This window comes from Lotus japonicus, chromosome 4 (assembly GCF_012489685.1).
Source record: "Lotus japonicus ecotype B-129 chromosome 4, LjGifu_v1.2".
Lineage (NCBI taxonomy): Eukaryota > Viridiplantae > Streptophyta > Magnoliopsida > Fabales > Fabaceae > Lotus > Lotus japonicus.
The window spans coordinates 17,114,010-17,139,621 of NC_080044.1; the positions used below are offsets into that span (position 1 = coordinate 17,114,010).

General features: G+C 35.7%; 4 protein-coding genes across 4 annotated transcripts; 2 read left to right on the forward strand and 2 right to left on the reverse strand.

Annotated features, from left to right (window-relative positions):
- Positions 1 to 4,449: 4,449 nt before the first annotated feature.
- Positions 4,450 to 7,288, forward strand: LOC130712387 (inactive poly [ADP-ribose] polymerase RCD1-like). The gene is made up of 6 exons (XM_057562223.1): positions 4,450 to 5,477; positions 5,557 to 5,810; positions 6,153 to 6,268; positions 6,701 to 6,844; positions 6,923 to 7,018; positions 7,253 to 7,288. The coding sequence occupies exons 1-6, from the start codon at positions 4,450 to 4,452 to the stop codon at positions 7,286 to 7,288; spliced, it is 1,674 nt and encodes a 557-aa protein (XP_057418206.1).
- Positions 7,289 to 12,383: 5,095 nt separating this feature from the next.
- Positions 12,384 to 15,935, forward strand: LOC130714548 (zinc-finger homeodomain protein 6-like). Its single transcript, XM_057564455.1, has 2 exons — positions 12,384 to 14,358; positions 15,039 to 15,935. Exons 1-2 carry the CDS (start codon positions 13,508 to 13,510, stop codon positions 15,250 to 15,252), a joined length of 1,065 nt encoding a protein of 354 aa, XP_057420438.1. The 5' UTR covers positions 12,384 to 13,507; the 3' UTR covers positions 15,253 to 15,935.
- A 2,643-nt stretch (positions 15,936 to 18,578) lies between these two features.
- Positions 18,579 to 19,322, reverse strand: LOC130712388 (uncharacterized). Its single transcript, XM_057562224.1, has one exon. The coding sequence runs from the start codon at positions 19,320 to 19,322 to the stop codon at positions 18,579 to 18,581; it is 744 nt and encodes a 247-aa protein (XP_057418207.1).
- A 2,700-nt stretch (positions 19,323 to 22,022) lies between these two features.
- LOC130713634 (uncharacterized) lies at positions 22,023 to 23,388 on the reverse strand. The gene is made up of 3 exons (XM_057563415.1): positions 23,116 to 23,388; positions 22,749 to 22,858; positions 22,023 to 22,500 (listed from the first exon to the last, which is right to left on the reverse strand). The coding sequence occupies exons 1-3, from the start codon at positions 23,265 to 23,267 to the stop codon at positions 22,334 to 22,336; spliced, it is 429 nt and encodes a 142-aa protein (XP_057419398.1). The 5' UTR covers positions 23,268 to 23,388; the 3' UTR covers positions 22,023 to 22,333.
- Between the last annotated feature and the right edge of the window lie 2,224 nt (positions 23,389 to 25,612).

Genomic DNA, 25,612 nt, shown 5'->3' on the forward strand with positions numbered 1-25,612 from the left:
TAAATATTTGTTTTTATAATATGAGTTTTATATAAAGTATTACTTTTATATATAATTGAGATTATAAATTTAAAATAATAAATCAAATTTTAAAATAAGAATAAAATTGAAAAAATAAAAGTGTAAACATAATATAATAATTTTAAGTTATAATTTAAATAAAAGTATAAAACACATATTTAATTTACTAAATGCAGATCACATTACTTCCAATTCTGTAATTTAAATCCATACTCCATTCAAATTATTATATAGTTGTATTAGTTGGCTTCAAAAAATAGTTGTATTAGTTCAAATATATTTTATTTATTTATATTAATTTATATAAAATAGTTAAAATCATTATGAGTCATTTATAGGCTTGGAATCATAATGACAAAGACTTAGTTTTTACTAGATTAATTATTTCACTCCCCACCCCCTCAACTCTATTCTTATCCAAATCGTCTCCTACTTCTCAAACATATATTTCTTTTCCAAATTTAATATTTTTTCTTGAGAGATGTGTGCACCTTGAACGTAAGTTATTTTTTGAAATTCCAGAATTATGATGATTTTATAATAATAGTTTATTGCTACCATAAAAAAAAATAGTTTATTGCCACAGATATGAATTTTAAAATATTTTAGATTAATTTTTTTTTGGTAAAAATTAAGTTGATTCTTACATATTTAATGCTTGAAATTACGACAATTTTTTTTGTCTATAATCATAAGTCATGCTCAACCGCTTCCCCATTAGGAGGGCACTCCGCTCATAATACCATAAGGCTTTGAAAACTCTGGAGACAAATGCTGGGGCACGATTGGTTGATTTTTTGGAGGCCTCTTGTTAGTTGTGCTGACTCTCCTTTGTTGGTCTTTTGATAGTGATTGTCATGGGATATGGGGCTAGCTGTTTCTTTTTTCGTTTTAGGGATTTTTGTAAAAAGTTTGGTCTAGACATGTTTTGAGCGGTTTTGCTGCGTTGGCTTGTCTTAGCTGTTACATCCCTTTTTCTATTGGTCTATGTATTCTTGATTATCATATCATATATGCCATTTTGTTTTTGAGAAAAATTGTCTATAAATTTTTACTTTGAAATAAAAAAATTTACTCGAGCATCTCATAATGCATTTATTTTAAAAAATATTTATGACATAAAAAATGTTAACATAAATTTATAAATTTTAAATTATAATTATTAGACAAATATTTTTTTAAGTGTTAATTTCTTTTATATTAAATTTAGTAATTTAATTTGAATTTAAAATTTCTTAAATTTTAGTTTAACATATATTGTGTTATAATATATTTATTTTGGAATTTATTATATTTAAATTAAAATCAAGAATAAAATCAATAGAAACATTCATTTATGATCAAATAGCGAAAACACATTATAAAATTATTTATAAATTAACTTTAAATAAAAACCAAGTAATTTTTCATACATAAATATTATATTGGGAAAATTTAAAATGTTTTAAGTTTCTTATTTTATAAATTAATTAAATGCTCACAAGGAGGAAGGGTGTTTTGCCATACCAATTTGTTGTAGCATTATGGAGGAAAATGTGTGATGGTTAGTACCTTTTGGCAGAGTTTGTGTTATGGTACTGGTTCAAGCTTGGGGTGTTTGATTTATTTTCTTTGAGGATTTTTGGATTGTTTCAAAGGCACTTTACTTTAGAGATTGTTGTACTTTTTTTCTTTCACTAGATTTTTATCTTATTTGGTTTTTCTTAGTAAGGTTTTAATGAAGCACAGTCTATTTGCTTGGTCTTTCAAGGGGGTGTGATTTGATGGTTTATGGGCGGCTGTGTCTTACCTAGCTAGTGAGGGTGTTGTCCTCATGTTTCTTTTCCCATTCAATTAGTAATATCCTTTTGCTTTCAAAAATAATAATTTATTAAATGGTTAAATTAAATAGTTTCCAAGCATATTTATTTTTAACTTATTAAACTTTATTCATTTAAATACATAATTAATTTGTCTTAAAGTTTTTAATGATGTAACATATTAATCGATTTTGATACTTAAGTTATGCTTTAATGTAAAACAAATTATCCTTATCCAATTAATAATTTTTCGGTAAGTTTTTATTCATGTTACGTGAGAGGATTGTTCTCATGATATTTCTTATTTATCAATAAATCTTTTTTGTTCTCGAAAAAAAAAGTTTTTATTCATGTAGCATATTGATACACTTTTGCTTTCAAAGAAAAAACATCTTTAAAGGTAAGGCTAAATGGTGTTTAAAAGATTAAGGTTGAAATAATTCAATATTTTGACTATGAATATTTTTGGGTTGAATAATAAGTAACATATTAATAAAATTCTTTCTTATCAAAATTTGAATAAACGTTAAAAAATAAAAAATCTGCATATAATTTATTGAGTCATTTTCATAGAAATTGCTAAATTAAATTAAATATTTTGATTTTATAGAAGTAAAAATTATAAATGTTATATTCATAAATTTATGTACATCTATACTGCTCTACTAATGAGAATTATAATTTTCTAAATAGTCTCCTTTGACTAGGTAAGTTGAAAATTGAAATATTCTATATTCATACTAAATATATTGTTAAATTATCTATCCTTTTAAATTCACATAAATTTGAAATGCTTAGGGTAACAATACTATCTTAAATGGATATATATATATATATATATATATATATATATATATATACTAAATGTAAATTACTATAATATAATAAGATATTATCAGAGATTCATTGTATTCTAAAACCTCTACTAACAAATGATTAGTTCAGGTGATACATGTTTAATTTTTCTTAAGCAAGGTTCAAGTTGAGTCTTGTAATAAAAAGGACGTTGATGAGGTAGGCTAGCCTCACCAAAATATGAATTTTCTTGGCTCGACCAATACTAGCTTCTCATAGAGAATAATTGTATCATACCAAAAAGATTCCAAGACATCTATAATGTATAATTTATTAATCATGTAAGGAAAAATCACCTTCTTACAACCATCTTCCTTTTCAGTCTTATTGCTTCCTTATCCAGCTTATTTGTTGACTTCCCCCTTAAAGTTTTTGTGTATAAATAAGACCACCTACATTTTGATAATAGTTGTAAAAGAGAGAAGTGGTGCAAGTTTTGTCGAGGTTTATTCTTTGTTGTTTTATGTGTCTTGAGGATCAGGTATGACTTTGAAACTTTCTTAGTTTTTCAATTCCATTTTATTTGCATTCATAATTTGAGTGATTCATTGTCTTTAGCAAAATTTATAGTATGTTTCGTTTTTTTATTTTAGGCTTGAGTTCAACAGAATGAAGTCAATTTCTACTATCTTTTGTGTGCGAACTAATTTTTTTGTATTTTTTCGTGGCTGATTTTGCTATGGAAAAAGTGGTATTAATAGTAAGTGTGGGTTTTTTCTTCGGGCATTTCATATGATTTTTTGAAGGGTGTCTTTGGCTCTGGTCAGACACTACTGCACCTTGTTACTTCTATGGATAATAACTTTTACCATTTTTTACCCAATCAATCATAGGTTTTCATATCTATTGAAATAGAGCATATTTAATTTATCTTAGAATTTTTTGCTTTCTTATACCATTTTCTTACCATCATAGGGAGGAAAAATATTGGTGGATTCCATATATATATATATATTCCTACCTTTTTCCTCAGCTCAAACAAATGGAAGAACTTATATTTTCAATCATTTTCTGTCGACCTTATTTTTTTCCCTTTCTTTTTATAGTCAAACAAGCATTGTAAAGAAATATATAATATGTTTTTTATTGGTGCTATCCATCTTTTTATACCCTTCAAACTTATATTTTCTTAGGTTTTTGTTGTCTTTGGTCTCAGGAAGACCAAATGACATTAAATAGTTTAAATATTTAACGTTAATTGTATAAATTTTTCTTATAATGAAATGAAATCATTTTTATTGAATTTTTTTGTGTTTAATGCATTTAAATTTAAAGTTTACATTTGTACCGTAAAACAATTTAAAGTAAGCATATGACTTAGATTATATTGAGTACTCTTTTTATATTTTATAAGTTAGATATGATGTTCTCATGGGAGTGTAGTTCTCATGAAGGGTTCTCAATCAATAATATATACCTTTTTGCTGTAAAAAAAAGTTGGATATGACGTTTTTAAAATCATTTTCGAGATGATACTTTTGCAGTATTTCACATGTTGAAGTTTTTCAGATTACTTACTTTATGATGCAAGGAATTGTTTTATTAATTAACTAGTCATTATCTATTATTCCATCTTTATACATGATCCTATATATTATTCCAATGTTCTCACGATTTTTAAAATACAGGGGTGCCAAATATTCTTAATCTTATTGTCTTCAACACCGCTCCCACAATGTCTTTAAACCTGCTCAAGTTATAGGATTCTATTCGACTACTGCATCCGAGCTTTTGTATTTGAGTGTGTTCATAAATATTCATCTAGTATATCAAAATGGAAGCTAGAACTACACTAAAGCGGAATGAGACTACTCGATGTGGTGTACATATAAGGGGAGCTTCACAACAAGAGTTGTGTCAACAACATTTTTGTGCATCACCAACAATAAACTTTGTCAATAGAATGAGATTGGGTGATTACAAAAGAAAAATGAACATTCTTGGTTCTGGTAGTGGACAATCCTATCTTAGATTTTATTTGAACTATAAGAAGAGTGCAAGACCTGAACGTATGATGTTCTACAATCATGGGGAATGGGTGGACTATCCTAAAGACATTGTTGACTTGGTTAAGAAAGATTTTGAAATAAAAAATGCAGCCATTGGGATAAGGTTAAATGGTCGTGATCTTATGCTAGATTTTTTACATGCATGTCAGATGGACTTAAAAACTGGTTTCATACAACCCATTGCTTGGATTGATAAGGTCGGGGGATACTTTTTCCCTGAAGTTGATGTTGCTTCTGGTGAAGAATCTTACAACTTTGGCGAGCAGGAGGGTATGAAATTCCATGTTGAAATTAAAATGAACATGGTTGATGAATTCCAGTTGAGGGAATGTATCGGTGAGTCCAATGCTTTAGTTAAGGATGCTCAAGTTAAAGTTAGAAATATGATGAGCATAATGGATTGTGGATATATTGGTGAAGAAATTGCGAAAAATGAAGAGCTAGGTTTAAGTGCATACACTGGATATGTACATGGAAATTTGGTTTTGGATTCTATACGGGATTTGTTTTGTAATGGAATGAGTATTATTGGAAATAATGATTTTGAGATAGTTGAGATATATCGGTGCTCATGCGCATCAATGCAAGTGCAGTCGAAGCTATTCCTAACGCAAGCTGAAATTACAAAAGAGTTACATGGGGATGCTAATGTTCGATATGCTTGGCTTTCTTTTTCTAAAGGAGAATTATCTACAATGATGGAGCATGGACTTGGGCATTGTGAACTATTTACAACCAAATGCACATATGGAGTTGGTGTCCATCTTGCGGCTATTAGCTGCCCTTATGCCAGGTTAATTTTCTTGCGATCAAATGTAAAAAATAACATCTTTTACATGCTACTAATAAAATTCAAGATTTCGTATTTCCAGTGCACGTTATTGTGATATTGATGGAAATGGTGTTCGACACTTGATCCTTTGTCGTATAATAATGGGCAATATGGAGCTTCTTTGTCCTAGCATTGGCACCAGCAATGTTCAGTTTCAACCCAGCAGCTCTGAGTATGATAATGGGGTGGATGACATCCAATGCCCAAGATACTATACAATATGGAATATGAATATAAGCACTTATATATGTCCAGCATTCGTTGTTAGTTTCAAGGTCTCTAGAGGTGTTGAAGGTATTATACATGTTCTTTTAGTTTTTTTTTTGGTGTTTTCTCTTAATATATGTTTTCCTAGCTGAAACAAGTTGTACATTTTTTGGTATTATCTAATTAGCACTCAATGAATTGACTAAAGGTAAACCAACTAATATCTACGATTCATTGTTTCCATTCAGATGAAAAAGTTATAAAATATTATGGTATTAGGAAACAAATTTGTATCCATAAATTTTTATCTCCCAGTGGTTCGCATTATCTTACATTCAATAAATTAATCACTTAACTATGTTCAATGAAATAACCAACATTCATGTTTTTAAGAAACGATGTATAGTAATACATGATGCTTTTTTGTAGGCTACTTTTGTGGAACTGTTGACAAGAATAATGTTTCTAGGGACAATTCTTCAGGAGCCAATTCAGACAGCCATTGTTCTGGTGATCCGGTACAATCAGCCTCTTCAGCATATAATGTAAGTTTCATATGGGTTTTGCATTTTATGTTTTTCTTCTGTTTTTGTTTCTCTTGGTAAAAAAGATTACATTATTGTTCTATTCTAAAAATACAAAAGTGGTTAGCTTGAAATGCCTCTATTTTATGGAAGATTTGTGGGTGGAACCAACAAATATGCAATAAATTTTAAGGGATATGATCATGTTACCATTTGTTTTTGTGTTTGGGTATATCTAATTCTTATCTCTTTTAAGGAATATAGCTCTTTCAGACACCTTTATTTTATTAACTCATTTGGGTTTTCTTAGTGTTTTATGTGTGAGGACATATTCACGTGTCCATGTACATCTTTTAGGGGCTTTGTGCTTTATATTTTTTTTTTTTAAAATCCTATAATTTTATTTTTGATTCCTATATGAAGAATTTTTTATTTTATTTTTGGAAACCTTAGGAAATAGCAGGAAATGGAGTTGCTTGCACCCAAAAAATTCCGAAATCTCCATGGATGCCTTTACATATGCTTATTGCTGCTATCAATGACAAGGTTCCTCCCAATGATATGAGTCTTATCAAAGAAAATTTTGAACTATACAAGGTATTACTGGTAGCTCCAATTCTTATATGTATGTCTCCATTGCATAAACGTCTCTAATATCTTGTTGTTCAAGTTCAGGCCAAGCAGATTTCCCGTGATGATTTTGTGAAAGAGATGAGGTTGATAGTTGGAGACACTCTATTGAGAGATACAATAACAACTCTTCAATTCATGGTTCATAATATATTCTTCTTCTTTTTCTCATTTTACATAAATATTTAATTGGACTTTGAAGTTTGAATTATTGTGCTTGTGAATTGTCTTATGTTGTGGTTACATCTCGGGGAATAACATATTAAGTATAACCATCTACAATTTTCATTTATTAAAGAAATAAATTGAGAAATATTATGTTTAGTATTCTATTACGTGGTTATGCGTCTTAAATGTTTAATTATTTACTTGCAGATACCGTCAAATGGTGAATTGACAAACACAAACTAGAATGAAGGACGAGTCTGACTACCTATGAGAACCTGAATAGCTTTGCATTAGGAGAAAACCATTATCAACTTTTTGTTTGATAGTCAACATGAAGTGTATTATTTTTTGCTAATAAAAACTATTTTTTCTTTACCTATTATTATTTATTTCTACCTAGAATTGTGGTACATGGTTGCTACTAGAATTTCATTTGAATTTGTTTTGTATCCCGTGTGTTAGACACCATGTAATAAGATTTCTTTAGTGGGATATTCGCTATTGATTTTTATCACTTCAAAATGAGAGCACTTCGTATTAAACTTGCATATTGTCTATTGGAATAAGTGAACATAATTTAACTTTCTAATCGTAAAGTTCAGAGTTCGGGGTGTCATTTTTTGGTAAGCCAATGAATATATATAAAAAGGATTAAAAGGGTACTCAAACCCATAGAACAAATAAACCCTACTTTATACAAGGATTAATAACCAAGGAAGCAACAAAGAAAGAAAACAAACAAAATGTGATAGATTTAACAAAGCCAGAGGCTACCACCGCCCACACAACAATGAGGGAACAAAAGAACAAGGCTCCAACGAACTTGCCAGGGAAGCAAATTCTCACAAACAAGTTCCACACCTCCAAACATCCAGCAGGGCATTATGCGTAATAGAGTAGAGGGTGAAACAAAGCTTCACGGTAATAGACAAAACAGGGCAGCAATAGAGTGGCATCGAGTTCGGGGTGTCATGATAGGGAAGAAATGAATGGTAGGTAGTTGTTCTCCTTATGTCTAGTATGTTGTATGAGCTCAATGTCGTAAAATGAAGAATGCTGGTTCTCAGTGCTCCTGTCATGAAGGGTATAACACTCAGTATGTTAAGTATTTGGTGCTACTAAATTGATATTAGGGAATGCATGGTGTTATGGAGCTATTATGCAGCAATTGAGGAATTATTGACATCTTGGTCCAAATATATCTAGCAATTGAGCAGTTGAGGAAGTATTTGGATTAAATTGGTAGGAATTATTGAGGAATGGCTATACACATGGAATTTCACTTTCTGTGATCTTTTAAGTGGTAATCAAAGATATGTTGCATCTTCTTCAAGTGGAACAATGTACCGCTTTGGAGTTTTCTATTCCCATTTGGGTTTTTTTTTTCTTGTTTGTTACCATTTTGGTTTTTTGTTAATGTTTTATTTGCACACATACACTTTGTTTGAAAAAAATATATTTCATTTTCCTAGTCTTTCCTCTCCGATGGATTCATCTTTGACCTATCTCCTTCATCGTGTCTAGTCTTTTTCCTGCTGCATATATTATCTTTCACATCTTATGTTATGATTACTATGAATAATATGCTAATAAGTCTAATTGTTCATTATGTTCCAGGACTTAACCTGATTAATTATGTATCTCTAATTGTTAACTCAAGAGTTGAGGGTTGTTCTACCCTTTATAAACACTTGTTTAGTCATATCTCTGGCCAATGTGAGACTTTTAGCACACCCCCTTACGTTTAGGGCTGGACATCTGGAGCGTGGAATGAACAACAACAACGAGTGACTCAAATATGAGAGGTCTTCACAATAAACAAATGGATCTAGGATAAGCTCTGATACCATATTAGAATTAGGGAGACCTAACTCAACTCAAAAGCTTGTTCAAGAGTTGAGGGTTGCTCTACCCTTTATAAACACTTGTTTGGCCATATCTCTAGCAAATGTGAGACATCTAACACAAATGATAATTATTCATATTGCTGAAGAACTTCATACATATCATAGAATGTTCTTCTCACTACGATAGGGGAGAAGAAAAGTAGGGGACATTGTTGAAGAACTTTTTATTGAAGTTACTGATGGTCCCTTTGAGTTTCAAAGCTTCTAGCAATTTTTTTTCTTGGAGTTGTCATCACCAGAAAGGGGATATTGTTGGATCATGAAGGATCATTCTCTAGGTTTTTATGATTAACAGTCTAGTGATGGAAATTTGTTTTTAGTAGTTGTTGTGAACTATTTTACAGGAAACTCACTGAAGAAAAGATCAACATTCTGAAGCATCATCAAAAGACATCAAGTTGTTGATCTTTTGCCTTGCTAAAGGAAATCGAGATAGCTGATACTATGTAGCTTAATTAATGAAGACATGAAAGAGAAAACACTATATTTTTCTTCAAAAGAAATAAATTAGATAAAGAACTTTTCATAAATTGCGTTTGACCTAATTTCTCCTTTTACGGAGAAGGAGAAGAGAAACTAAAAAACTGGACCAAACAGTAAATTTATCCAATTTGAGGATGTGGTCAATTTGTACAGTTTTTTTCTTCGAAATTAAAATTATATATATATATATATATATATATATTTATTGATGACAATATAGTCAAATGATATTCAAACCCCCTCAAAAGGAATAAAAAAACCAATAACCCAACCCAAAAAAGATAAACCCAAAGCTAGGAATGCACTAGAGAGGAAAAGAAGCCTTAGACCCACTAGACAAATCCCAAAGCATACCCCACTACCCCATAAAAACCCCAAAGCCAAACAACACCCAAAACACACTCGAACCCTAAGAAGGTCTATACGCGCCATGATCTGAGATGCAATCTGGGAGAAGGCTTCAGAATTTGAGCAATCATACTTCATGCCCAATTGCTACAAATTTTATTTGAGAGAAATTATTATTTTAATTTCATTCTGGGCAGATAAGTAATTAAGTATAGACTTAAATACTCTAGAGGTCCTTGGAGTTGTGTGGCGTACGAAAATAAGTCCCTGGATTTTTTTTTCCCGATTCCAGATCTCTGGATTTTTTTTTAATCGAAATAGGTCTCTACCCGTGTTTCATGTTTATGTGACTTTTTTTTACACAATCACAATTTCCACGTGGATTTCTTCTTTTAATTTTAATTTTCTTTTAACTTTCCATCTTCCTCAATCCTCTTCTTCATACTTCCATAAACCTTCAACCTTCAACCTTCAACTTCTTCTGCTCCTCTCTCCACCTCACCACTACCACTCCCTTTTTCTTATTCTTCGGCTCCTCCATCACACCAACTCATCTTCTTATTCAGATCCAGAAAAGGTTGAAGTCAAGTTCTCCTTCAAACCCAAAAATACCCTTCTTCACCAACCTCAGATTTCAGAACCCAAGCCATGTTTCTGATGAAGAGAGAGAGCCCCAATTTTTCTTCAAAAAATTAATGACCCACCATGATTTTAATACAGAGTCCACTGATAACAATTTAGAGAAACCAAATCATGTTTATTAATCAATAAGAGGAGAAGATTGAAAGCAATTCATGAGAAAATGCCCACTCCAACAAAAAGTTGTGTGTTGATTCACGAAAAATAGATTTTGTTTTTATGCGTGTGATGGAGAAAACCAGCTTGAGTGGAGATTCAGAGATCTAGGTGTTGGAGATTTTGGGCCGGAGAGAGGTGTGGTGGTGACGGTGGTGGGTTCTGGGTTGGTGTTGGGTAGTGTTAATGGAACTTGGTGTTTGAGTGTGCTACAATTGATGATGTGAGGTTGAGGTAAGATTTCAGTGAGATGTGTTGATTTTATTGCAAGATGAAGGATCTAAGATTTTGTGTTGATTTTTTCCCTGCTGCCTGATGTGGATCTGTGTTCTTGGTGATGAAGGAGGAAGAAGGAGGAAAGGTTTTTTTTTCTCGGTTTTTGTAAATCATTAACACACTTGGCATAAAAATAAAAAATAAAAATTCATGTGGAAATTGTGATTGTATAAAAAATGAGCCACATAAACATGAAACACAGGTAAGGGCCTATTTCAATTAAAAAAAAAATTCCAGGGATCCGGAATCGGGAAAAAAAATTTCAAGAGCTTATTTTCGTACGCCACACAATTTCAAGGACCTCAAGAGTATATAAACCTTAAGTATATATATGGACTCAATTTATGCATGGTTTTTGTGAGAAAAGACTAATTGAAGAACGGTTGGTTACTTGGTTTATGCATCCCCTTCCTTCGGCCTAGGGATGGCGATAGGTTTCGGACCCATAGAGTACCTGTAAAAAATACCCACCATGGGTAGGGTAAAAACCCGCTAAATGGGTACGAGTATTACCTGCAAAAAGTAGTGGGTATGGGGCGGGTTGGGTACTATAGTATCCAACCCGCCTCATACCCGCATGCACTTAATAATAATAATAATATATTAGCAATATATTAAAAATTTAAGTTAAAGTATAAATTTCTAACTTACTTTTTTTAAAATATAGGTGAGTAAGTAAGTTATTAATAATCATTGCTAATTTGTTCTCACTTATTTTTAAAATAAGTAAATTGATACTCTACAATTTTAGGACTATATTAAAAATATAAAATCATAAATTTAAAGTTATAACTTCTCGCCTATTTCTTCCAAAAGAATTATACTTAGTTTAATAATTATACTTGCTAAGTATTTGAATGATCTTTTGTATTTTAATTAATGTTTTCTATTTAATAAATTTTGTTGTATTTTTGTTTTCAATTTAAATGGAAATAGTAAAAATTACATTTTGGTTAAATAATTGTGGGTAATGGACACGAGTACGGGCACATAGGTTCCCACAGGATCCGGGGACGGGCATTCAAATTGTTACCCACGCGGATATAAGTACGGATATGTGTAATTTTTGAAAACGCGGGTATAAGAATGAGTACTATCTGCCACATAATATGGTTTTGGAGAAGAAGCCGAATGATATAAAACCGTAGGCGTTATCCTTTGTATAGTGGACAAGGCAAAAGTCGCAGTCCCAGAAGAAAGTAACTAGAATAGGACAAGCAGGAGTTCACGCGTGAAAGAGAAATGTTGAAGCAAATGGCAAGAGTTGTAACTTGAAAGAAAGGAAGGTGGGGATGCAGATATTGCAGCGGTAGCAGGCGCATAAAGTCATTACGAGCACAAACAGCCTCGGGTAGAGAGAGGAGTTCGAATTGGAAAATGATTTATGGACATACATATAGTATAAATATGCAACAGACATCTAGAGTGAGAAAAAAAAAAGTAACTAGTAACATGTTATAGAAGAAAAAGATAGATAGAAAAAATGAGATGTTTGTTTGTATGATGTCAACACTATTCGAATGTGGAGTGGAAGTATCATCACTTATTATAATATCTATGTTTTGATCGGCCCCACCAATTGTTCTTTCTTCTCTAGCTTGCTTTATGCTGTTTTAGGACAGACATACATTTGAAGGGGTTTGCATATTGCACCAGGGTTTCAGAGTGGCTCAGGAAATGCAATAATTAGTAACTGGACCAGCGTGCTTGCAAGGCTGAGAGATCAGAAAGAGAAACCAACACCATGAACTCTTGTCGGTTGTTTTGCAAGACAAAACTTGCAGTCAGTGTAGTCATCACTCATCACTCACTTTGAGTAGTGCAAAACAACCCACTCCTCTAACCTCTTCCTTTCCTACTTAATTAAACAACACCCCTTCTTCTCAGTTCTCACCTCACACCCGTTTTCTGTTAAGTGTTAAGTTGTTAAGATTGATCAGTTTCCAGATGTTTTTCTTATTCAATGTCATGTGTTTCAGGTCTTCTAATTAATGTCTCTATTTCCTCTTTCTATTTATCTCTCTCCTTCCAGGTGCAACTAACCTTTAATTTCTTTCTTCTTCAAATCTAAAGTCCAATAGTGCTGCAAAGGGAAGTCCAAGTTTAGGTACCCCAGGGTCCCAGTTGAGATAGTCTCATCTAAGTTCAATCAATTCCCAAAAAAATTGTCCATTTTTCCATCTCTCTCTTCATATTTTACTCTTGTTCAAAAGAATTGTCCTATGTATTAGTGCTACAATATACGGTGCTACAATATACGGTATAATTGATTCTACTGTGAAAATCAATTCTTGAGAAAAAACTTCTATCAGTAGTTTCTAAGTGCTAAAATTGATTTTGAAAAAAGAGAAATTGATCGAAACATTTCTATGGATGTTAGCATTGACTAGTGAAAGTTGATTAGCTGAGTTTAGTGTAGCACCCAAAACGTCAATATCAGGAAAAGCACAGGTAAGAAAAAGTTGTTGGTGAGCTACCTTAATTAGGGGGGATGAATTAGGGTTATACAGGAAGATCCAAAACCATAATCAAACAAAAAACATGATGGTCTAAGCAAGCCTAGATTAGAAACAAAGATAAAAAAAGGGATGATGAGATCAATTTAGCTAGGTTTTAGCCCTCCACTTTGATTAATTAGAACTTAGATTTGATTATGGAAATGAGAGAGATGCCTTCCACTTTGATATATAATCTCCCCAACAGAGATTCCTCTTCTCCATCTCTACCTTCAAGTAGTGATCAGCCTTCTCAAACTCACACAATAATCTTCAATCATCCACCTAAACTTTCTCATAACCACCACCATCATATTTATACCCCTTCTTCTACTTCTCCTCCTCTTCCACCAAACTCAGTTCAACTTCAACAACAACCCACAAGAGATCCAGATCCAAGTTCTTCTTCTTCTCTATTAATTAGATACAGAGAATGCCTGAGGAACCATGCAGCGAGATTAGGGAGTCATGTCACAGATGGATGTGGCGAGTTCATGCCAAATGGAGAACAAGGAACCCCAGAATCATTGATCTGTGCTGCTTGCGAGTGCCACCGCAATTTTCACAGAAAAGAGGCTCAAGGAGAACCTCAACAAGTTTCCAACTATCATCACAACAAAAGCAATGGTCAGAACAGGATTCACCCTTCTTCTCTGCATCATAAACATGGATTTTCTTCGTCACCAGGGTTGATGATGGGCTTTGGGGGAGGCAGTGGAGGCCCTGCAGCTGAATCCTCAAGTGAAGATCTCAACATGTTTCACCAGTCCAATGATGGAGGCCAATTATCAGTGCAGCCACCACTATCATCAAAGAAGAGGTTCAGAACTAAGTTCACCCAGCAACAAAAGGACAGGATGATGGAGTTTGCTGAGAAACTGGGGTGGAAGATCCAGAAGCAAGATGAAGAGGAAGTGAAGCAATTCTGCTCTCATGTTGGTGTAAAAAGACAGGCTTTCAAGGTTTGGATGCACAATAGCAAGCAAGCAATGAAGAAGAAGCAAATCATGTAAGCCTAGAGTGCTAGCTCTTCCAAAATTTATATCATCATCTTCATACATCTCATATTTTGTGTCACAACACATGCTATCACTTTTTTCTTTTTCTCTTCATTTCTCAAACTTATTATTTGGAGTAGCTACACCTCATAAGATTTCATGATTTATAAAGATAGCCTGATTTTAATTGAACACTAGAACATTTTGGACACACCTGTGATTGCTACGGAAAATGTTACAATGCAATATGCATATCCTTAGCATGTGAAAATTAATGCAGATAGGAATAGCTAGCTTGATGCATTATTTGAAAGAATTGAAGCTATTATATGTATTCTCATTCTCATTTATATTAATTACATGATTTGACCATTCAATTTTAATTAATCGGGAATCTTCTATATATGTTGTGTGCTCTTTGATAATCAAACACAAGCAGGCAATGAAAATATATGCACCAATTGAACTCTCACCTCTTCTCTAGGTAGACAGAAACTTCCCTAAAGGGGAAAGACTCCAAAAGTAGAAAGAATAAATTAGAAAACATATGAATGATTGCTAAGAATATGAATAATGCAAATCACGACAACCCTCTTTTAAGCTTATTATAAGCAAGTTTATGCTAGCAGTGAGAGTACTTATCATTTCAAGTTTATTTCAATAATCATGGAAGCCTCGGTTTGTGAACCAGCTCACTTTCTTGCAAATCGAAGTTGAAGAAAATAGGATCCCCCACACACCCAATCACACAATTTTGTCCTCTAATGGGTTACCGACAGATGAATTACCAGACAGCTTCCGCTCTTTTAGGGACTAGCCTTTCTGAAGTACTGATTGAGTGTGGTCTACCATCAAGATATAATCAAAAGAAACAAAGGCTGGATAAAAGAGATGAACATGGATGACGGAGGGAGATTTCACGCATTCTATATGTGGGGAAAGGGTAGCTCAGCTAAGGAAAATGAAAGGAGTTGCAGAGTATCATGGTTCAAACTATGACGAATGAACTAATTTACTAACAATTAACAACTAACATTTGCTTATAAAAAAAAGCATTCTATATATTTAAATTAGCTTTGTGTTTTGTTATATGTTCAATACCAATTCTGTCCATGTTATGAGATGGTTGGTAATGTGAGAAGGTAAGAAGGTAAGATAATTGGGTGATTTCTCATTCATTTGAAATAGGTATAAATACCAAAACAATACAATCAAAGTCAACTAGCTAATTATGCACAACATAATTACAGGGATCTAATTGCTTAATTACAGGAAAGGAATATATGCATATCCTACTCTATCACACCCCCGCAGTCGAAGCGGGAGGTTCACTAACGCTGAGACTGGTACGAAAATTATCAAAGAGAACTCGAGGGAGACCTTTGGTGAAGATATCAGCAATCTGGTGACGAGAAGGAACATGAAGGATGCGTGCTTTACCACGAGCGACCTTCTCTCGAACAAAGTGAATGTCCATCTCAATGTGTTTAGTGCGCTGATGCTGGACAGGATTGCCAGATAGGTGGATGGCACTAACATTATCATAGTAGACCAAAGTAGCCTGAGAGAGAGGAAAGTGAAGCTCCAAAAGTAGGTTGCGTAGCCAACATGATTCAGAAACCACATTAGCAACGCCTCGGTACTCAGCCTCAGCACTGGACCGGGAAAGCGTGGGTTGTCTCTTGGACGACCAAGAAATGAGGTTGTCGCCGAGGAACACACAGTAGCCAGAAGTAGAGCGACGAGTGTCGGGACATCCACCCCAATCTGCGTCAGTGTAGGAAATAAGCTTCTCGATAGGAGAAGGATAGAGATGCAAACCAAACTGTAAAGTGCCCTGAACATAACGCAGGATGCGCTTCAGCGCAAGCATATGCTCTGTGCGGGGGGCATGCATGTGAAGACACACCTGCTGAACAGCATAAGAGATGTCAGGACGGGTGAATGTGAGATACTGCAAAGCCCCAACAAGACTCCGATATAAAGTAGGATCATCACACAGAGTACCAACAGAAGTACTGAGTTTCTGCTTGGTGTCAACTGGAGTGGCAGAAGGATTGCATGATGCCATACCGGCTCGAGCAATAATGTCACGTGCATATGTACTCTGACTGAGAAAAAGTCCACCTGCATGTCTGGTGACAGCAATGCCCAGAAAATAGCTCAACGGTCCCAGATCCTTCATAGCAAACTCGGAGGCAAGAAGGGCCATGATAGATTTGCGAAGGTCATGAGAGGAGCTGATGAGGATGATGTCATCAACATAGAGTAGGAGGTAAGCCATGTCAGAGCCTCGTCTGTAGATGAAAAGAGAGTGATCAGAGGTGCTATGCTGAAAACCAATGGTGGAGACATAGTCGGCAAACCGCTGGTACCAAGCGCGAGGCGCTTGCTTCAACCCATAAAGGGATTTCCGCAGGCGACACACATAATCAGGATGAGTACGGTCACGGAAACCTAATGGCTGATGCATGTAGACTGTCTCATGCAAATCACCATGGAGGAAAGCATTCTGAACATCTAGCTGGTGAATGGGCCAAGATCTAGAGAGGGCAATGGTGAGTACTGTGCGAATGGTCGCTGGTTTCACCACATGACTGAAGGTCTCATCACAATCAACACCTGCAATCCGTGACCTGTCATCACCTACAAGACGAGCTTTATAACGCTCAAAACAACCATTAGCTTTCGTCTTATGACGAAAAATCCACATGCAGCGAATGATATTAACATCACTAGGACGAGGAACCAAATCCCAAGTTTTATTTCTAATTAAAGCATCAAATTCAGACTGCATTGCGGATTTCCAATTTGGGTCTGAAAGAGCTAGCGTCGGGTTTTTGGGAAGAGGTGAGATAGTGGGATCATCAATGGTTACAGAAAGGTTGTAATTTGTTAATGGTAGTGGAAGGAACCAAAGGATAACAAAGACAACCGAACACGCGTAGATGTGTGTAAGACGGGTCACGGCGATACAGAAGTTGAGTGGGAGAGAGATTGGACAAAGATTTCCGGGGAATGATATTAAGTAGATAGGTAGCCATTTGAAGGGCATGATGCCAAAATGACGGAGGAACAGACGCATGAGCGAGAAGAGTGCGAATCATGTTGTTGATGGTGCGTATTTTGCGCTCCGCCTTGCCATTTTGAGAGGATGTATGGGGGCAGGAGAAGCGAAAAATAAGACCATGAGCAGCACAATGAGCATGAAAAGAGTTATTGTCAAATTCTCGCCCATTATCACATTGAAGACATTTGACATTTTGGGAGAAGTGCGTGCGGATGTGATTCGACAGAGAAGTGAACATTTCAAAAACTTGAGATTTATTACTTAAGGGAAACGTCCACAAGAAATCCGTAAAATCATCTAAGAATAATACATAATACTGATGACCGGCGGAAGATAAAACAGGCGAAGTCCATAAATCACTGTGTAAAATGTCAAAAGGCATCACAGTAACATTATTAGAAGAAACAAATGGCAACCGAACATGTTTACCAAACACACAAGACTCACAAACGGTGCTAGAGTTCAAATGCTCATAACTAATGAATTTATTACTACTAAGAGACTGCAAGGCAGAAGAACTAGGATGACCAAGACGATTGTGCTAGAGACTCTAAGCTAGACCAGCAAATGGAAAGGACGGAGTAACTGAGTATAGGTTGCCAGGACTATTACATCTCATGAGTGGAATCCCCGTCTGAAAATCATTAACCGAAAAACCATATGGGTCAAAACAAACAGAAACATTGTTATCAGTAGTGAGTTGTCGCACAGAAATCAAGTTTTTAACAATTTATGGTGTGTGCAAGACATGGGATAGGGTCAAAGGCTTCTGTTTATGGGAGGTGGGGAGGGTGGTGTGTCCATAACCCTGAATTGGAATACCCTGTCCGCTACCAACATACAATTTCTGATTAAGATGACTTAAATTAGAATAAGACGTGAGATTACCTAGCGATGCTGCTACATGAGATGATGCTCCAGTGTCCATGTACCAGGTGCTGTCCGGAGGAGCAAGTGTCATGGTGTGCATGGCAGTGGCAATGTCAGTGGGCATGGGTGAGGTCGAAGCAGCATAAGCCTGAGGACGTGGGCCCAAGATGCCGAGTTGTCGAGGAGGGGCAGAAGGACGAGTCCACTAAGAGGCAGGGTATGGGCACGGAGGCAAGGCACGACCCATGGAGGCGGGGCCCATCCCCAATGCTGGTATGGAAAGTACTGCGGCTAAGGTGGCATCGGAGGAGATGAGCCCTGAGAGGTGCCACTGCGGGATCCGCCACCGTTGCCACGATTCCCACCACGACCTTTAGAGTTGTGGGATCGAGAACGATTGGAGGACTTACGATCAGAGCTCTGAGAAGAGGCATTAGAAGGACACGGATGAGTAGCAACATAGGCAGCAAGAGGCTCAGCAGGTTTCATCTTAGCCATACCAGCTTCCTCCAAGGTAAGCATAGAGCGAGCCTGATGAAACGAGGGGAGCGGATTGCTCTGGCGAATCAAAGTGGCAACACCCTTGTAAGCATCAGTGAGACCGGAGATGAGCTGCAATACCAGACGATGATTGTTCACAGGAGCCCCAACATCACGGAGCTGGTCAGAAAGCGTCTTCAGACGCTGACAGTAGGCGACAACGGTCGGAAAAGCCTCCATGCGAATAGTAGAGAACTCCTGCTCCAGGGTGACAGCACGGGCGTTCTGATTATCGTGAAAGAGATCCGCCAAACGCGTCCAAGCGGTGAAAGCAGTGGAGTCAGGCTCCATGATGGTAGTCATTAGGTCATCAGAAATGGTGGAGTAAATCCACTGAAGGACCGTGGCATCCAAAGTGGCCCACTGCTCATAAGTGGGGTCAGTGACGGGCGGAGGAGGCTTGTCTGCAACAGGGACAATGTGATGTAGAACCCGATGGGAACGGGCATGAATGCGGAAAAGCTCCGCCCAAGTGCCATAGCGGTCTGTCTCCATGGCAAGCATAATATGAATGTTATTCCTAATGTTCGAAACAACAAGCGTCGGGTGAAACTCAAGCTTGGCCGGTGGGGCAGGAGGAGCCACTGTAGGGACCACCGTAGGAGTGGTGGCGGTCACGGGGTGCTCTCCGATGAGATTGGAGAAGACATGGTGGTGAAGGGTTGGGCCAAGAGTGGAGGAAAAAAAAAAGAGTTTTTTTTTTGTTTCTGGGTGGTCTGGGCGAACCGGAATCAGAAAACGGGTTCGGTTGAACCGAGTGAGCAAGGACTGGTCTGCACGAACCAGCTAAAGAAAAGGGCACGTGGCTTGGCACGTGCTTGTCTTCACGGGCAGACAAGAAAAGAAGCACGGGTCAGAACTTCTTCACGGGTCAAGGCAACCTGGAAGGAAAAACAGCGAACGGCGAGGTAAAGGAGAGGAGCGGCACGGCGCTGTGGAGGGTGCTACCGGAGGGTGGCGGCGCGACAGTCAGAAGAAGGAGCGGCGACCGTGGATCCGGGGCGTGGCGGCTGGGCACGTGAGTGGGCAGACGCAGAAATAGAGTGCGGCGTGGCTGTTGCGGAACAGCGGGGCAGCGTTTGTTGAACGGCAAGGACGAGCGGGGTAACAATGGAGAGAGAGAGAGAGCACGCAGAGGTGCTGGGCCGGCGGCTGCAGGAGCGACCCAAGGGAGAGGAGGCCGGCGGCTGAAGTGAAAAGCGGAAGCAAGAAAGGATCACAAATTAGGTCGTAATACCATGTAAGAAGGTAAGAAGGTAAGATAATTGGGTGATTTCTCATTCATCTGAAATGAGTATAAATACCAAAACAATACAATCAAAGTCAACTAGCTAATTATGCACAACATAATTACAGGGATCTAATTGCTTAATTACATGAAAGGAATATATGCATATCCTACTCTATCAGGTAAGTTAACTCATCTAGTAGCTTCTTCCGAGGTCAGAATTAATTTTGGAGCTAGAACCAAATCAGTTTCATAGGAAATGAAATCGTCGTCAATAAACTCCAAAGCTTTGAAGTACTTGTAGAACATTACATTAGATGCACTTCCTAGATCTATAAATACTCGTTGAACTTCAACATTTGCAATGGTGGCTAGCTAATATCATCATCGGATCATCATGGTCAGTTATTATTCCTTCAAAATCTTCATTGCAACAAGTGATATTGGATCGGCCAAGATACCTTCTATATTCACATATTTAGCACCTCTTGCTCGGAATTCCTCCATGCTTTCCTCATTTAATCTTCCCAGTGTATTAGAGGTCTTTGGTAGTCCCTTGCTAGAGAGCTCGTCCCGTCCTTCAATAAAATGGGAAGGAAGAGAACTGAACCAACGCAATGCACCTTTCCTCAAGGTCAATGAGCCGTGGCTCTAGCAAACAAAACATGAGTAAAGTATCCAAGTTTTTCCAAGATACAATTCTATCTTTGTTGGCTTCTTGAATCCCTGGGAATATCCACCAGCATAATCTCTTATGAAAACAGGTTCTTGATCTTGGCCAAAATTATAGCGGTTTGACGTATAAGATTCGTTATGGGTTACGATTCTCACATAACTATGTTGAACCTCTTCTTGTTTCTTCCGAATATTTGTTCGCAAGTGGCGAACAAATTTCTCAATAAGATGACTAGCTAGCAATATTGGAGTTCTCCTCTCTTTGCGTGCGTGAAACATGTGCATACTTATCCAAGTCCTCAATGCAACGTTCTGGTCGCTAAATCAAACCCTCTTGAATTGGAACATGGTCTCCAATTTCTTCTTCTTCGTGAGAAGGAAATTTCCTATGTTTTGATTGTAGCATTCTAAGAACTTATTATTTTGTTGGAGTAGAATCTCTTTGACAGGGTTGTCAATGTCCTTGTGTGTTGTTAGATTCTTGGGTTTTTGTGGTTTAGGTGGTTGAGGGGTTTGTGATGTTGTCTTGGCTGCTCCTTTTTTTTTTTTTTTTTTCTCTTTTTCGTTGGTTGGCTTTGGGTTGTTTAGGCTAGGTTGTTTTTGAAGCTTTTACGCTTCCGATCTCTTTGTAGATTGTGACATCTCGTTAATTATCAATAAATTCTTTTTTGCTTTAAAAAAAAAATCCACGACAATGGAAGTACATTAAAAAAAACGCTATGACGCTCAAGTTAACTTAAGAGTAGAGAATATACCAAATTCTACAAGAACAATACACGAAAAAATGATTTGTCTAAATAGCTTACACTACAATGAAACAATATTTATAGTGTTCGTCTGATCAATTGTGAGGGTGGTTAACCATTTGAGAAACTTTAACTTTGATTAAGTTAGTTTGATCATAGTTCTAACAACTTAACTTTATAATTAGCCAGTTAGTATTTAGAAGAATTTAAACCATGCTCTGTATTGATTCTAACTCGATCTTTAGTCATCCTGACCTACCAACTTGACTAATATTGGTCATGTAGTCACCAGTGTATTAGTAGGCTATGTGGTTGTTTGTACCAACAAAACACTCCTCTTTTTTATTATATTGTTAAATATTCTATTTTGCAGAATATTATTTGATAAAGCTATTATTATTTTATATAACAATATCTTCCTTCTATGATTCTTGAATTGTTTTAATCTAAAATAAATGTCTTAAGACATTTAAATTCCATTCCTTTTTTTTGTTTAAGTGATAAAAGTTAGGGATCGTATGAATTAGGTGAAAGAGGTCTAGAAAATGGTGCAATTTATCTTTTCGATATACCAAAAAAAATTTCATTCCTTTTTATCATATAATGCTTGAAAAATAACTAATTTTTCAAGAGTAGTGGGACAAAATACATCAATGTACCCCTCTCCCTAGAAAAGAAAATGAAAAACAAAAACATATTCGTTATACCGATGCTGATATAACTCTCGATATAGCTGAGGCTTTGCCAGGAACACAAAGCTCTCTATCCCTATATCTTCCACCTATCATGGTATTTTATTCACAATCTAACTAAATGTCCCTAGTAGCCTCCACAGAACTTTGCAACCTTCTACTTAGTTAAGTCACTGTTTTCTTTGCTGACTGGTATGCACTCTCCACTTTATCTTTAGCGTCCTCATAAGCCACTTCTGCTTTGTCTTTAATGTCGTAAGCCTTGTCTTTTCCATATGAAAATGCTTGTTGTGCGGCTTCAGAAGATGGCTGTGGAGCTGAGGCAAAAGGTCCTGATGTATAGACAGAAAGCAACGGACTCAAGTTCAATAACACTTCAATAAAGAATATTTTTTTTATAAGCAATCTTCAATAAAGAATATGAGAGGACAAATTTCAACACGCTAATCGCAATTGATTTTTTTTTTTTTGAAAAATCAACACATTAAAATGTGATTATTTTTTTTTAAAATAAATCAATCATAAAAAGTATATTGAATTGTTAGCATTTTTCATGCAAGAAATGTCAATGAAGAAATACCAGGTGCGGGTGCTTCCACCGGAGCACCAAGTCCGGTACCAAATCCAGTTTGTAAATTCTCGGTGGTTCGAGGCAATACTGGTTCATCGTTCCTGTAGGGCCCGAAAACACTGACAATAAAATTCGATCAGTTAAACAATTGTTCACGTAACAAAAAAGGATTAATTGAATTCTCTATTGAGTCGTTTGACTAAATCAAACGATTCATGTATTTCATTAAGATCGGACAAATATTCTAAATTCACCTAAATAAGAAATGTGAGCTTTTCAACTACATTAGACGACGACTCATGTATTTCATTAAGTTTGGACAGCAGAAATAAACTTAAATTTCAGTAAATAAAAGAGAAGAGAAGATGATGCTTACTGGGAAAACTTATCATAAGCCCAGGAAGCAAAAGAGGGAGGAGAATCCGATTTTTGGGAGGGAGAAGGCGAAGTGGCGGGGGAATCTGGTCTGCAAATTCCAACGCACACGGCGAGGCACAGCACAACCAGAACAATCTTTGCGTTTCCCATCTTATATATTCTTCTTGTTTTTTTTTTTCTCTTGTCTTTTTCTTTTTTTGTAATTTTCTCTTTGTATATACAGCTCTTTTTTTATGTTTTTTTATTCTCTCCCTTTTATTTGATGAGAAACAATGTTGCATGGGGAGTATATATACAGTGAGAAACGTTGACATGGATGGTGTTGCGGAGTAAACGGATCACAAAGCAATATTGATGGTTGTAACGGGTTTTTCTCCTCCTTGTGGGAGATCTTAGTCCTTCTTGACCATGAAAGTAATTTAGTGCTTGAAATGGTTTCTAGGCTTCCTCATCGAGGTGGAAAGTTTTGCGTGCTGTGCTCTTGCAATGAACGCTGCTATTAGGGTACTAAAATTCGGTGGTTAAGAATATCAATTGATTTAACCATAAAATTTTGAGTAAAAACCCAATTTTAATTCATGTTTAGGAAGCTGTCAAATATCTTCTAAATACATGACTTTCGCGAGGGTTTAAATTTGTGGGAATCTAACTTATTTATTGCGAGTCCGACATCTTACCCTTGCATTTTGTGTTAAGTAATATGCATATATTATTAAAAATTGTTACTTAAGTTAAATATGTGGATTGAATGGAAGATTTGTTTTCTCAATCTTTGTGTTTTTATAATAAATATAAAACTATGCACTATTAAACACAAAAGAACTTGTGGCCTAATGATATACAATTCTTTTTGGAACTACAAGGTCCAAGGTTCAAACCATAGTGGAGACAAAATTTGTTTCAAAAATAATTTTTTCTAAAAATCATTGACCGACCGGTTTTCCCGGTTCTTGACCGGTTCAACGGTCCAACGTCCGGTTCAATGACCCTGACCGAACTGGCCACCTATACGGTTCCTAATTGAACCGGTTCGACCGACCATTTCGGTTCGGTTTTCTTAACACTGAGTTGCTAGCATCTCTTTGAGTAATAACCCAGTTTTAGTTCATGCACTTTTTATTTTTATTTTTGTTTGGAAATCGTGGTAGTTCCTTTCAAGATATGACTTTCTTGAATTTTGAACTTGTGCCTTTCCACTTAGGGGGATCTGATTTACTTAAAACTTGTTAAGATCTAACTTGCCAACCACTAGGAGATAGCTTTGTTAATATCCTTTATCAATTTAATCATTTAAAAACAATTTTTATTCATCAAATCATTGAGAGCGTGTACAATAATGCCAATATTCTTCCATAAATGAGATAGCATGAATCTCTTTACCTCCGGTGGTGATGCACAACCACACACATATATTTAGGTGATTGACTTTTTTTAGAGATTAATCTCATGAGTCAACTCAACTCTGACGAACTAGAATAACTATATATATATATATATATATATATATATATATATAGCTTGTTTCTGTAAGTACTCTGAGTTTTCATATTTTCATATTTGCAAAATGTTTTTTATCTTCCGCACCTTCTGGTATCAGAGCCTTTTCCCGTGAGGGAAGGGTTCTGGAATCAGTAGTTAATTTTTGTTGGATCAATCTTTTGTTTTTCTGCAACTTTATTTCTTCTTACTGTTTTCGTTAATCACTTTGTTTATCCTCAAGTTCTTAAGACTTAGTGTGAGGTATCCCTGGAGTCTAGTGGTCCCGACAGTAAAGCCTGAGAGGTAGTGAGACCGTTGGTTTAGCTAGATTGGGAAGAAACACTATTATTAAGATACTTAAGTATATAACATGGCTAGATTAATCAAAACCCTAAGTGAAATGAGTTTAGGAAAGAACAAGCAGATCATGATTCCATCAACATCCAACTCTGGTTCTAGTAACCAAGATCAAGAACTCTCTAGGGTAGCCCAACAAGAGTTAGAAATAGCTTCAATAGAAAGAGCACTTCAAAATTGGTCAATCCCTATAGTCAAAAAGAAAGAAATTTATAAGCAACATACTTTATTCAATAGATCAGATGATTCTATTTTTACGATAGAATGTTGTCAACATAGTTCTGATCATACAAGTACTATAAAATTATTAAATGAAGATGTTTTAGATCAACACATCAAAGATGGTTTTAATTTCATTCATGTAGGTTTAATACAAGTAGCCGCCAAGCCTAACTTTCGTTTAGGTATCAATTCCCCAATAATAGAAATGTTAAGAGATATGAGGCTATTAAAGCCACAAGATTCATTAATTGCGGTCTTAGAGTCAAATCTTCATGATGGTCCTGTCTTCTTTAACTGCTATCCAAATTATGCTATGAATCTTCAAAATAGTTGGACAAAAAATGCCATACAATTAGATTTATTAGCAAATAATGATATATTTGAAGAAGAAAGTGATCCTTTCTCAATAATATACAGAGTATATTATAAAGTTTCAA

Bases quoted from the DNA above. Each gene is read 5' to 3' on its own strand.
- LOC130714548 (XM_057564455.1), top strand. From the start codon at position 13,508: ATGGAAATGAGAGAGATGCCTTCCACTTTGATATATAATCTCCCCAAC. The intron at 14,359-15,038 runs GTAAGCCTAGAG...TTTGTGAACCAG, and splicing joins ATGAAGAAGAAGCAAATCAT to CTCACTTTCTTGCAAATCGA.
- LOC130713634 (XM_057563415.1), bottom strand. From the start codon at position 23,267: ATGGGAAACGCAAAGATTGTTCTGGTTGTGCTGTGCCTCGCCGTGTGC. The intron at 22,859-23,115 runs GTAAGCATCATC...TTTTATTGTCAG, and splicing joins GCTTATGATAAGTTTTCCCA to TGTTTTCGGGCCCTACAGGA. The intron at 22,501-22,748 runs GTATTTCTTCAT...TCTATACATCAG, and splicing joins GGTGGAAGCACCCGCACCTG to GACCTTTTGCCTCAGCTCCA.
- LOC130712388 (XM_057562224.1), bottom strand. From the start codon at position 19,322: ATGGAGACAGACCGCTATGGCACTTGGGCGGAGCTTTTCCGCATTCAT.
- LOC130712387 (XM_057562223.1), top strand. From the start codon at position 4,450: ATGGAAGCTAGAACTACACTAAAGCGGAATGAGACTACTCGATGTGGT. The intron at 5,478-5,556 runs GTTAATTTTCTT...TCGTATTTCCAG, and splicing joins ATTAGCTGCCCTTATGCCAG to TGCACGTTATTGTGATATTG. The intron at 6,845-6,922 runs GTATTACTGGTA...GTTCAAGTTCAG, and splicing joins AAAATTTTGAACTATACAAG to GCCAAGCAGATTTCCCGTGA.